At 41.2% G+C, this 14,444-nt stretch overlaps 1 protein-coding gene across 3 annotated transcripts in view; it reads left to right on the top strand.

The window, feature by feature from the left end:
• PRKD1 (protein kinase D1) overlaps window positions 1–14,444 on the top strand; it is a 107,018-nt gene that overhangs the window by 54,040 nt on the left and 38,534 nt on the right. For all 3 annotated transcript variants that reach the window (XM_026664531.2, XM_087951763.1, XM_087951764.1), the window contains exon 2: window positions 3,135–3,273. In XM_026664531.2, coding sequence (XP_026520316.1) covers window positions 3,135–3,273 — 139 coding nt within the window. The remainder of the gene's footprint in view (window positions 1–3,134; window positions 3,274–14,444) is intronic.

Here is a 14,444-nt window from a genome sequence, read left to right as displayed (position 1 = left end):
AAAGAAAGAATTTAGAGGCTGAAAGAAAAGAGGTTGCAGGTTTTTGCCCTGCTAAGAGTGAAAGGAAAGCCTTTGGCTCTGAAAGACGCCAAGGGAAGAAGGAAATTGAGAGGAAAAGAACCAATCAACAGATAATTTAAAACTTACAGGGGGAAAACACCTTAAAACAAAGAAAGTACTATATCACCAAAGCATGAAGAATGAAGAGAATTATGAAGCTTTCATGAAAACAGGGCAACAGCAGAACTCAATGAGAGTAATTAACTTTAGAAAACTGAATGAAATCAGCAGGGAACTAATAAGCTAAGGTAGGTGGAAAAATGAGAGGTAGAGAAAAATTGAAAGGCCAGCTGAACAATAAAAATGAGTGGTGGAATGCAGTATAGAATACCATCACTAAAATCCCAGCAATGCTATATAAAATTATAATGGTGGAAAATCCTGATGTTCTTCTACATGAAAAGAATTGACCACTTATCTTAAAAGAGAGAACACATTTTGTAAAGCCTCCCTGCCTTCTTAGAAAAGGGAGATGTGTTTTCTATGTGCATGCAAACCGAGGGGTCATTTACACTCCAAGTAATACACAGTGGATAAGAAAATGAAAACTATGAATTCATGTCACATTTTGACTTTGTAGGTTCTCAGTTGCATTTTAAAAGACCTTCATTGTGTATTCAGTGCTAAAATATACTCTCTTGAAAGTTGAAAGTTAGTATTTTTAGAAATCAAATCTATGTATAGCATATCATGAATGGAGTCAACACAGACAGTATTTCAGTTTTGAAGACCAGAGATTCACAAAATGCATTTTATATATTTAAGCCTCTGTAAATATAGTTATGTCTACTGATCTATACATTTTTGTTTGGTTTTTTTTATACCTGGGCCTAATTACTTGGAAATTAATCTTAAATTCTTAATGGAATCTGCTTCAGTGTTGTTACTTTTACTGTTTTTTCAAGACCTTTTTCCAAAAGGTAACTGGATTTTCTCCCCACCCCCACTTTGAAAATGTTTTGTTTCTCAACCAAGAAGCTTGTTTAATTCAGAACCATGACCTGGATGATTGAAATCGCCATAGATTGTTTTTTCAGGAGTGTTGTATGTTGCCCAGAGTCAATTTCTGCCACAAGGGCAGCCATATAAATTTGATAGAGATAGATGTACAGCAGGGACCTTCAAACTTGACAGCTTTAAGACTTGTGGACTTCAACTCTCAGAATCCCTCTTCCAGTCATGTTAGCTCAGGAATTCTGGGAGGTGAAGTCCACAAGTCTTAAACTTGCCAAGTTTGAAGACCCTTGATGTACAGTATCAAATGTAAATGGAGTTTATTATCTTCTGTCACTTACTAATTAGCTTTTACAGTGTTTAATTTATCATTAGACCAATTACAAGCCCCTTGAAGTCTCTTTTTGGTCGTGATCCTAAAACATTTCCTGTAGGACTGGGCTTATAGACTCCATTCATTGACTCCAAAGTAGATTGTTTTCATGACTAAGGTTTTGAGAAACCATTTTTGAGATTAAAGGTTAGCAAAATAGTAACTAGAGTCCCAAAAATTAAATTATATGTTTTAAAGAATTAAATGACAAAAATCACACTGTCATATTTTTGATATTCAGACTTTTCACATGGTTTACACAATTTTATAAATGGCAAAATAATTGATTTATTTTCTAATATTGTACTATGTAGAGCAATTTGAAATTGTGAGAGAATTAGACACTTGGGGCTAGAATGTTACCAGATTCTTGATGTAGAATAATTGGAAGATTTTTTTATTTTTATTTTTATTTGTTACAAAAACATTAAACAAATGTTTTGATGCAAAGGTTTCTTGACAGATATCTTTTGGGATAAATTCAAGATCATATGTTATTCTATGAATATTGAAATATCTGTTTTTGCATGGGAAGGTGATTTACCACTTTCTGGATTTAGGATGAAGACTCATAGATAACTGGGAAGAAAAAAATTACAAGGGAAAGCTCTTCCCTTTGCATCTGTTCACTCTGTTTCTGCCAGAGGACAGTTATTACCATAGTAGAACTGGCTCTGAACTAGTTGCCAGCTTACCACGTTATGCTTTTGGTCTGTATAGGGAAGTATCCCAAATAATCTTTAAGACCTATCATTTATTTTTTGAAAAATTATGGAAGAAAAGCAAAACAGCTCTTAGATGGAAGTTTATTTGGTATGAAAGTATGAGCATCAGCACAACTTTATTCAGCTGAAATAAAGATAGTAGAATAATAGGGGATGAAATTAACAAATAACTGTCTTTACTCAACAAACATATTTCCCTCCCTAATTGGCACCCCTTATTCATGATTAACTATTTTACATTACAAATTCTTAAGTTGGCAAGAAACATAGTTCTATATGATTGAACAACATTTTTCAAGGACTGTATTATTTTCCATCAATTTGTACCTGCCAAAATCAGGTGGACTCTGCAGATGTGATTGTACATGGAAGGGAAACATGGTTCAGTGCTACCATAGGAATGATCCAGAATATTACCACAGCAGATTTGAATCATATTGGAAAATACAGGGTGGAGAAGAGGAAAGAGCAAGTTGTACTATGCAAGTAAAATTTATATGACTTTTGATGCATTCCATCATATTAAAGATAAATAATTGAGAAGGGCCTGGAACCACTGAAATCATGAAGAGCTGTCAAGAAACAGGTGGATCTATTGTCTTACAAAATACTACAGCTTATATGTTTTACTATACATCAAAATGACTTGATAATCTACTGAGATTGAAAGTTCTACTGTATAAGAGAACAAATATATATCTGAGATAGTCCCAGAAAATACTTTTGGATTTTATGAGTAATATATGTGGTTGGAAAAGTGCTTTCACTTAAAAAAAAATTAAGAGTATGTTTTCATGATGAATATATATGAACTGTGCTATCTAAAATATCTCTATATCTGAAACTGTAGAAGTTATATCTGCAGCTTTATGGAAAGAGATACAGTTCATTATGAGCATCTCAACTAATGACTGCATTACTTTTGATTTTTCTGGGTTAAAATAATAATTTTAGGGGGTTTATTAATAAAAAGTAATATTTAATATTGTGTATAATTAAGTCTCAATACTACCCATTTACAGTTTCCTGAGTGTGGCTTCTATGGGATGTATGATAAAATCCTGCTTTTTCGTCATGACTCAACTACTGAAAATATACTCCAGCTGGTGAAGTCGGCTGCTGATATTCAAGAGGGTGATCTGGTTGAAGTTGTCTTATCAGGTAAAATACTTATTTGTATTCCTTTTTCCTGAAAACTTTAAATATATTTTAAATATATTCAAGGTCCACTAATTATGGGGGGGAGTAAAAGAGAGAAAGAAGGTGGCACTCTGTCCTTTCCCGCAGTGCAAAAACAAGTAAAAATACAAATCCTAAGTTGGAAAGATTTATTTGTAATGTACTGTAACAAATGCACAATCATATTAAAAAGAAAAGAACAGTTCAGAAAGAGGTGACTGCATGTAGCAACTAACATATATAACAAATACAGCTCATCTTTCTGGAATCCACACTGTATATCGGACATTAATACAATTGAGCGAGTCCAGAAGTATTTCACGAGATGAGTACTACATTCCTCTGCTCGCAACAGAATACCCTACATCACCAGACTTGAAATTTTGGGCTTGGACAAGCTTGAACTACGCCGCCTACGGTTGGACTTAAGCATAGTACACAAAATTATCTGCTTCAGTGTCCTACCAGTCAATTACTATTTCAGCTTCAACCGCAACAATACAAGAGCACACAACAGATACAAACTCAATGTTAACCACTTCAAACTTGGTTACAGAAAATACGACTTCAGCAACAGAGTGGTCAATGCTTGGAGTAGACTACCTGACTCTGTTGTTACATCTTCAAACCCCCACTCCTTTGATCTCAAACTATCCATTATTGATCTTACCCCATTCCTAAGAGGTCTGTAAGGGGCATGCATAAGTGCACCATCGTGTCTCCCATCTCTGTTCTATTGTCCCCATTTATTCATACCTATTTCCTGTATTCTTATTCATGTTTATACTTATACCTATTATCTTGTAAGTGATTGACAAATCAAATAAATAAATAAATAAAATTCTAACAAGGGAGAACATTTAGCCAACTAGAAGTCAATTCTTCTGTGAGAGAAGATCATTTCTTTTAAAATTAGAATTAGAAGCTAAATATCCAGAAACAACCTTTCCATATAAATGTCTACTGCAACATGCTCTATATGGGCTGCATGTGAAGCTTCAATTGATTCAGAATGCAGTGGCATGAGCAGCAATGGATATGCCCCAGTATGCCTATGTCATACCTTTCTTTGCAAGCTGTATTAGTTGCCAGTTTGTTTCCAAGTACAATTCACATTGGTGTTTGTTGACGTGGCTTAGCCCTGGTTTCTTGAAGGACTGCTTATCTTCCATACTATATGCCTGGCCAATTCAGTCTTACAGGGTTGGTGTAACTTGGGTTTCTGATTAAACAATGTCACCTATCAAGACCTTGAAAGTGCACATTCGATGTAGCAACCCCTGCCCTCTGGAAGAAGATTCTCCCAGGATTTAGATGTCTCTGATTCTGATGTTGTTTAGAAGAGTTACAAAGACCTGGCTCTTCACCTAGACATTTGGCAAAGGCATATGAGACCACTTGCTTTATTCCATCTGTTCTGCCATGCTTGTCATCTTTTATCTTTGGTAGATTTTATTGCAAATTCTTTAATAGTTGTAAGCTACCAAGAGTCATTGGGAGTTGGGTGTCATGCAGGTTTAATAAATTATTAGGTGAGTCATATGAAGATGGTTAATTAATGAGTACTGCTGCAATGAGGAAAATTCACCAACAATCATGGCTAAAATGCTAAACCTAACAGGGACACATTGAGGGCTTTATATTGGGAAAGAGAGTTGGCTGAAGAGGGTTGCTTAATTGTTCTTCAACCAAATGATGTGGTAAGTATTGTCACATGATTAAATGTTTGGATACCAGGGACAATGTCTTGCTGCAGAACCACATGAGAAAAAAAAATCCTAATTACCTTTCTTTCACAATTTGCACAAGTCAAGAGTTTAATTGGTACATAATATGTGATTGTACTATAACCAGTCCTACAGTTTCTCCGTAGAGCTGCTGCGAGCATCCAGACAGTGGGAGGTGCTCCAGTCTTCACTCTAACAGGCTGAGCTATAATTGAGGAACACTCCTCCTCCTCCACGTGACTCCTCCACGCGTTCCCCAGTTTTAGCTCAGCCTCGCTAGAGACAGGCAGCTTGTTCGTTTACTCCTTGGCTGATCCAGGTTTTTTTCTCTTCTCTAAAAATCAGGTTTGATCTCTCCTTTCTCCTTGTCCCCTGCGCATTTAGTTTTCGTCCCAAATTTAATTTAGGAGCGTTTTTTCACCCCTCAAGGGGGGAAATAGGGGGATTTGGAGCCCTTTGCCCCCCCCCACCCCTCCCTTTCCTCTGCCGCTTTTCTAGCCGCGCTACAGCTGAGCAGCGGCTTGAGATCGCGCTGTAGATAGCGCTGCATTGCGCCTTCCCCCCACGAACGCCTAGAAGAAGGAGAGCTTCTTCTTACAGCCCTTGTGTCATTTTCCAGCCGTTTGTGTGCTTTAGAGGGTTTGTGCGTCTCTGTGGTAGTCGCGCCGGGGCCGGTGGCCATTTTGGGTGCGCCTCGTGGCCGGCCGCCATTTTGAATTTTTTTGCTATCATTCCGATCGGGCTGCGAGGTTTCTAAAGGCCCATAGCAGGACCGACAGGCCGTGTGGAGCCGTGATTTTAAGGGTAGTGTGGTTCAGTGCCCGGTTGCCCTTTAATTTTACTTCTAGTTGGCTTTTTGTCTTCTCCGCAGCTCGCCCAGAGACGCAGGCACTTACTTCCCATTTTTGTTGGGAGGCTGCCTCAGGAGGCCCACCTTTTTTCCCTTGTTGGTTATTCTTTTCCTTTTTCTGGCCTCTGCGTTCATTTGGTATATTGGATGTTTAGGATTTAGCTCTAAATTTATTTCCTTTCTTCTTGGTAACAATAAGTTGAAAGCACATTATTATTAAGCTTCCTTTTTTGTTTGTACTTGATTGGCACCTTTTGGGCTCTGCCCACAAAAAAAATAAAAAAATAATAAATAAATAAATAAATAAATAAATAAATAAATAAATAAATAAATAAATAAATAAATAAATAAATAAATAAATAAATAAAATAAAATAAAATAAAATAAAATAAAATAAAATAAAATAATAAAATAAATTATAATAAAAAAATTTTATCCAAAAGGGGGACGTGGCCCAACTATAGGAAAGCCGGCCTACGTTGTAGGTCGAACTCTCAGGCGTGCCAACCGCCCTTTTTTTCTTGTCTATTATCCTTTTTGTGTCATGGCAGAAGGCAATCCCAGCGGTCCTTCTTTGAAGGCGAAGTCAAAGACGCACTATTTGCGCAAAAGGGACAAGGACTCCTCCAGGGCCTCTCAAATGGATGCCTTAAGGTGTCATAAGGCCTTGGAGAAGGAGTTCGACAAACGATCTAAAGACTCGCATTCTGTAAATCCTGCCCCGCCCTCTACCTCTACTCAACCCTTTCAGGTCAACCCTCTCCTTCCAGGTGCTCACCCGCCCGAAGTCACCAGGCCTCTCGCATGCCTGAGGCGACCTTCAAACCGACTGCAGCGGGCCTACGTCCAGAAGACCCGTCCTCAACCATTATTCCGGACAGCATTAGAGAGTGGATGCAACTGGCCATCAGGCAAGGAATAGGAGAGGGCATCCAGCAGCTATCCAGACCAGGTTCCCAAATGATGGCGCCCGAGGTCGAATCTATGTCCGGAAGATCCCTCTCCAGACCGGCATCACATCACGGTCAGGTACCTTCCCAAGTGGAAGCCCCTTTCCCGGAAGGGGAGGAGGCCCAGGAAGAGGAAGAAATGGGGTTTGAACCCTTCAGGGAAGAGGAAGGTTCAGATAGGGGATCTCTACAATATTCAGAACCCTTTTTCGAAGTAGACCCCATGGAAGGGGAGATGTCAGAGGACGAGGGCATTTCCCCTGACCAACCTGCATTTGTAGGCCTGTTTAAGCCTCATTTGTTTAAGTCCTTGCTATTCAAGGCAAAGAATGTTTCGGGCCTGACTTCCCAGTCTTCCTCTGAACCATCTCCAGCGACCCCGGGGGGGACCGGAAGATTCGATATACAGACAACCGGTCGAAACTGAGGTTATTCCAACCCCCCCAATTTTTTCCGATTTGGTCGCAAGGCAATTGGCCTCTGCGGGTCCCCCTTCTGCTCCTTCCAGCCAAGACAAGAGATTGTTTAATCTCGACCCGGAATTTTCTACCATGCTAAACACGCCTGAGGTAGACGACCCCATAGTGAGGCTAGCATCATCATCCAATCCCACTGACACTCTGGAAGCGCTGAAGCCAGAGGATAAGCGAGCAGAGATGGCGCTGCGGCGAGCACACCAGTCGGATGCTTGGGCCATCCGGTCAGCCACAGCCGCGTCATTTTTCATTTGATCTTCCATCAGGTGGCTCAGACAGTTGAAACAGCATGTTCCCCCGTCAAACACTAGGGCCCATCAGGACATTGCCAAACTCACGGCCGCAGCGGAGTTCGCGGCTGATGCCACTTTCCATTCTGTAAAGTTTTCATCTAGGGCCATCTCATCGCACGTTACTACCGGAAGGCTGTTTTGGCTTAGACACTGGCAGGCCGATGTTAAGAATAAAACTAAGTTGGCCTCAGCCCTTTCGGAGGGGCTCTTTTCGCACCTCCTTCCAACCTTCCTTCACCCCTAGGTATCAGAGCTCCCCGACGTTCCGGTCGGCCTATCAGGACCGGGCCAATTTGGGAGACAGAAATAGAAGGGGAGGCACCTACAGGAGACCCTTCCGGGGTGCAGGGAATAAGGCGCCCCACCGTCCCAGGTAGTCTTTCAGCCTCTTATCCCATTGGCGGTCGCCTTAAGTATTTTGCCGACCAATGGGACTCATCCACTTCAGATTCCTGGGTTAGGGACACTGTAAGGTTTGGTCTCCCTCTTCAGTTTCAGTCTGTTCCTCCGGAGCACTTCATGGTTTCTCCCCTTTCCAGAGACCCGACTAAGCGGGCTCTCATGGCGGCCGCTATCACTCATCTTTCTGATATCAAGGCCATCCAGCCTGTACCGTTTTCACAGCGGGGAGGGGGGTTCTATTCCCTCCTCTTCTTGGTCCCTAAGCATTCCGGGGGTTGGAGGCCCATTTTATCATCCGTCACAAGTTCAAAATGCATACACTTCAGTCGATCTTACAGGGTACCAGGAAGGGAGACTGGCTTACATCCATTGACCTCTCCGAGGCATATCTCCATGTACCCATTCACCCCTCGTATTCCAAATATTTGAGATTTTGCTACAACAATCAGCATTTCCAATACATAGCCCTTCCCTTTGGTCTCATCTCGGCCCCGAGGACCTTCACCAAGGTGTTGGCAGCCCTGGCGGCTCACCTCAGGCACTTCCCTATCCGCATTCACTGCTACCTTGACGATATTCTTATTCTGTCCCCTACCCGACACCAGACTGAGAGTGACACTAAGACCACCCTCTCAGTGCTTCAGGCTCACGGATTCCTCGTTAACTGGGAGAAGAGCCAGCTTAACCCTTCCAGCCGTATAGCTCACTTAGGAGCTGTGATTGATTCGGTTGAAGGGAGGGTCTTCCTCTCCCAAGAGAGGTTCAGCAGTATCCAAAAAGCTATCAGGACAATTAGACGGACTAGAAAGGCCTCGTTGCTGGACTTGTCCAAGTTGCTTGGAAAGTTAGTCTCATGTATATCAATTATTCCCTGGGCACGCTTACATTCCAGATCCTTGCAGTGGTTCCTCCTGCCTTACCAACGTTCCGGAAGGAGCAACTCAGGTCTCGTGGTGAAGGCTCCTCCAAGGGTTCTCGCCTCCCTCCTCTGGTGGACAAGACCCTCTACCAACAGAGGTCATCTCTTCAAGGAGCCCCAAAGGGTCACTCTCACAACAAATGCCAGCCTTTCTGGATGGGGAGCCCACATGCAGTCGCTTTCAGCCCAGGGAACCTGGTCAGCAACCGAGCGGCGCTACAGCATCAACTGGCTGGAGCTTCACGCAGTATATCTAGCTCTGCACGCCTTCCTCCCTCAGGTACGAGGCCGTCACATTCTGGTCTTAACAGACAACACTACTACCAAAGCCCACATCAACCGTCAAGGGGGCACTCATTCCATTCGCCTCATGAGGGAGGCCGAGCGGCTTTGTCGATGGGCAGAGGTGCATCTCTTATCCATCAGGGCGGAACACATCTCGGGGGTCTCGAATGTCCAAGCAGACTGGCTGAGCAGGGCCACGCTGGACCAATCGGAATGGCGCCTGCACCCCTCCTTGTTCAGGGAGGCAGCAGCGATATTCGGTCAGCCCTTGGTGGACCTGTTCGCATCTCCACTCAATGCCCAGACACCGAGATTCTTCTCTCGTTACCCTGCCGACGGCGCAGAGAACCACGATGCCCTGCGCTGCCCCTGGCCCACCGGGCTTCTGTACGCCTTTCCCCCCCTACCGTTGATACCCAAGGTGATTCAGAAGTTGATACTCGAAAGGGTGGAGGTCCTCCTGATAGCCCCGTATTGGCCCAGGAGACCGTGGTTTGCGGATCTTCGCAATCTGTCAGTGGCCCCACCGTGGAGGATCCCCCTCGACAGGATCTCTCTGTCCCAGGGACCTCTTCAACATCCAGACCCACAGTGGCTTCAGTTAGCCGTCTGGAGGTTGAGCGGGAAAGGCTAAAAAATGAGGGCCTGTCGGTCCAGGTCATCAATACCATCCTGGCAGCAAGGCGGCCTTCGACTACCCGCATTTATAACGCAACCTGGAACATCTTTTGTAAGTGGTGCCATAAGTCGGCCGTCGATCTGCTCTCTCCTTCAATTGCACAAATCCTGGCCTTCCTACAGGTCGGGGTAGATAGGGGCCTCTCCCCCAACACTCTGAGAAGGCAGGTCACAGCCCTGTCCACGGTGGTCGCTGGCAGCTCTTCTGACTCACTTTCCCACCATCATCGCATAAGGGCTTTCCTTAGAGGGGCTTCTAATCTGCACCCCCTGGTGATCCACAGATATCCTACCTGGGATCTTAATAAAGTTCTTATGAAATTAACTAAACCTCCTTTCGAGCCTCTCAGGGAGGCGCCACTTCAGTTTCTCACATTCAAAGTGGTGTTCCTTGTGGCGATAACATCGGCAAGAAGGATATCTGAAATAGCAGCTCTATCCGTGAGAAAGGACGTATGTGTCTTCCACACTGATCGGGTGGTTCTGAGACCAGATCCCGCCTTTATGCCTAAAGTCAACTCGGCATTTCACAGAGCTCAGGAATTGGTTCTGCCTAATTTTTGTCCCAAGCCTTCTCGAGAAAGAGAAAGGCAGTGGCACACTCTCGATGTGCGAAGGGCACTTCGTATCTACATCTATCGTACACAGTCAATCAGAAAGTCAGAGTCTTTATTCCTGTCTTTTCAGCCAAAGACGCTGGGCTGCAAGGTATCCCCGTCTACCGTTGGCCGCTGGATTAGGGCTACTACATCCAAGGCCTATATGACACAGGCTCTTCCTGTCCCTAGTGGCATTACCGCTCACTCTACAAGGAGTGCGGCCACCTCGGCTGCCTGGGCTACTCAGGCATCAATTCAGGACATATGTTGAGCAGCTACCTGGGCGTCTCCATCTCCATTCATACGCCACTATAAAATCGATGTTTACGCCTCAGCTGAGGCATCTTTTGGCAGGTGAGTCCTTCAACAGGTGGCAAGAGAACCAGAGGTGATTCCGGACCAGACGGAGTCCCTCCCGTAGGACAGGCCATGCTTTGGTATGTCCCACTGTCTGGATGCTTGCAGCAGCTCTACGGAGAATGGGCGTTGGTACCTACCTGATACGCCCTTTCTCGTCGAGCTGCGTAGAGCATCCAGCCCCACCCTAATTGGTCCATCTGGTAGGGAATCCTGTTTCGGCCAATGATGTATATAGTTCGCAGTTGAGACTTGTATTATAGTTGACATGAGAGAATAGTTTTTGTCTTCTCGTCTTCGTAAAACTGGGGAATGCGTGGAGGAGTCACGTGGAGGAGGAGGAGCATTCCTCAATTATAGCTCAGCCTGTTAGAGTGAAGACTGGAGCACCTCCCACTGTCTGGATGCTCTACGCAGCTCGATGAGAACGGGTGTATCAGGTAGGTACCAACGCCCAATCCACTCCATAAGTTCTTTTGAGTTCATTTGAGTTATTTCCAGATAAATCTATCTATTATTGTATTTTGAGTAAAATTGTTTGCAATATAATGAAATGTAGTCAAAATCTAGATTAGTCATTTTTGAGCATATCGTCCAGTGAAATTTAAGCAATAAATGTAGGAAAATTGGTTCTATTTATGTTTATGATACATAATGGGATGCAAGACATTAAGGCATTCAAATAATATGAAAAATATGTTATTTTAAAAGATCCATATTTTGTTGTAGAGGTTATCTTTTCTTTTCCTACCAAACATTGTACTATGTGAAAGATTTTTATATCCTGAATTTGACAGATCCCACAGGGATAAGCATCTTCTTTTTTTGAAGAGACAAAGAATAGTGTGCTCTATAGTTAGTAGCACATTTTAGTAAAGTTGGATGAGAACTCATGTGTTTCTTCATACATCTGATTATTTTTTGTTCAGAAAGGAAAAGTACATTTAAAATGATGTTCTATAAAATTTGAATAGGCATTCAATTTGAGATGATGTCTTCCCTGGCGTGTAAAATTACAGGTTTCTTATATAATGTAAAAAAGTAGAACACCAGAGATATTTTCACAGGTTTGTTCCATCAGGCATTAATAGATTAAAACTTCTTTAAAAAGTCAGATTGATCCCACCTGCCAGTGAAATTCACAGCATCACATAATTGAAAGAAATGAAAACTATTATATAATAGTTTTACCCGAAATCTTAAATTTTATACCAGCACTGATTCAATATAAAATTACATTTTAGAGATGTATTCTTGAAGGCACATGGGAATCATTGCATATCAACTTAATATAATCAGAGAGAAAATGAGACATTTCATACCAGCATTTTTCTTTAGAGGTAAACTGGTTATTGAGCTTTTGCACACAATTCCAATAAGAGCTCTTTTTTTTGTACCCAATGATGGAAACTGATTTTTTAGTCCTTTTCTGCATCTGAGTACTAGATTGGACCATGTGAAATGACATTGCACCAATAACTGTCTAGAAGTAAGCTGAAAATTCTAAATTGTTCAAGGTGTAGACCTCTAATGAATAAATCTTATCCCAGATTAGTCTGAGATGATGAAATGAAAAATAGTAGTTTTTTAGGATTAGTAAGTTTACCATTTAGGGCTAGTAAGCATATCATTTACAACCTATATGTAGTCATGGTACAACAAATCATATATGGGATTACTTTTGATAAGTTTCCTATGGTGTTATTCTGTGGTGTCTAAAAATATGGTTATTTTTCTGTACATTTCTTTTTTAAAAAACCCATTCTTCCTTATACTTCCAAGAATATAGTAATTATTCTTATATGGAGAAAATTTAGCAATGATTATTGTATAGAAGAAGAAATAAGAAATTATTCACCCAAATTCACATTTTGACTGAATATAAGGGTATGCGTATGGTGACAGTTAATTTTTTTAAAATTATTCTACCTGTGTGTCAGTTTGTGATTCATACTTATGTCAAACCTCTATGAATCAAACTAAAAGCAAACTGGCAGTTAATTAGATGATATTTATGAGATTCTCATGAACAGAGAAGAGAGAGTTGAAATTGAAGGAACCTTGGGTGAGAGTGACCCTGTCATATTGGAATTCAATATAATGCAAACACAAGTAATAGAACATAATGATATCGGGTCTTAGATTTTAAAAGAACTAATTTTAACAAACTCAGAGAAAGCTTGGGAAAGATTCCTTGGATGAAAATCCTAAAAGGAAAACAACTCAAGAAGCTTGGGAAACTCTGAAATATATGATCATAAAATCCCAGTCCAGCACAATATCACTGAAAAAGAAAAACAAGAAATCCAAGAAGAAACCAGCATGGTTGCACAAAGATCTCTCTGATAAAAAGGATAAGTACAAAAAAATGGAAAGAGGGACACATAAGAAAGGTAGAATTTCAGCAGATAGTCCAGGGCTGTCAAACTCGTGTCCTGCAGGTCAGATGTGTAACGTACTGGCCTTGCCCATGCCTAGTTTAGCAAAGGGGGGAAAGTCGTGATACGTCATGTGACGGCACCTTGATGACGCGAGTTTGACACCCCTGAGATAGCCAAAATTTGCAAAGATGAAGTCAGCAAAGCCAAGGCTCAGAATGAACAAAGACTTGCAAGAAAAGTCAAAGATAATTTTAAAAAGTTTCTTTCAACATACAAATAACAAGAAAAAAAATCAAGGAAATAGTCAGTCCACTAAAGAGAGAAGATGGCAAGGAAGTAACAGGCAGTAGATAGAAAGCAGAGCTTTCAGTCTTCACATGAAAAGAAACTATCAAAACTATCAACCTATCAAAAACATAATTGTAAAAGATAGACTAGAAATAAAACACATGTCTGAAGTTGATTAATAGAAATCACTGGGATCTGACGGATTACACCCTAGAGTCCTAAGGAGTTGTACCATTGTACCATATCTTTCAAATATCCTGGAGCACCGGGGAAACTCCCTGAGGACTGTAAAAGAGCTGATGTGGTTCCTTCTTCAAAAAAGGAAAACAAAAACAACAAACCCAGAAACTATAGACCAATCAGCCTGACATCAATACCCGGGAAAATACTAGAAAGGATAATAAAAAAAAATAGATCTCTGAACATCTAGAAACAAATAAAGTAACAACTAGAAGTCAGTGTGAGTTTGTTAAAAACAGATAATGAAAACCAATCTTATTTCATTCTTTGACAAGGTGACTAAATTAGTAGAATATAGGTTGTTGTACCTTAATTTAAAAAAAAAAAACATTATTCCAAAGTGGAAACATATTTATTGTAGAATATATTAAAAAAATCAAATTGAATGTGATGTAACCAGTCTTTTTCTGATATCTATGTTTATATAGCGTGCTTATTGATAATGCACTTAAATATGGTCTCTTCAATTTACCATATTTGTCTAGGTTACATGTTCTGAGCCATAAGCTGTAGGTAAATAACTTTATAGCTACAAACTATATTTTGTTGATTTGTAGTTCATTGTGTCATGGGAAAACAATTGATGTGCAACAAGTTGAAAGCTCTTTGTATATCTTGGATTCTGACATAGCAGCTTAATCCTTTTTAATAGATTGTGGAAGGATGACAAGCCAGGAATCTTACTTCAAGTCTGACAGCCAGTTGTGG

This window comes from Notechis scutatus, chromosome 1 (genome assembly GCF_049901735.1).
Source record: "Notechis scutatus isolate UNSWTSFEM ecotype Mainland chromosome 1, rNotScu1.2, whole genome shotgun sequence".
Classification (NCBI taxonomy): Eukaryota; Metazoa; Chordata; class Lepidosauria; order Squamata; family Elapidae; genus Notechis; species Notechis scutatus.
The sequence above is the reverse complement of the archived record's forward strand: the minus strand, read 5'-3'. Positions and strand labels throughout refer to the sequence as shown.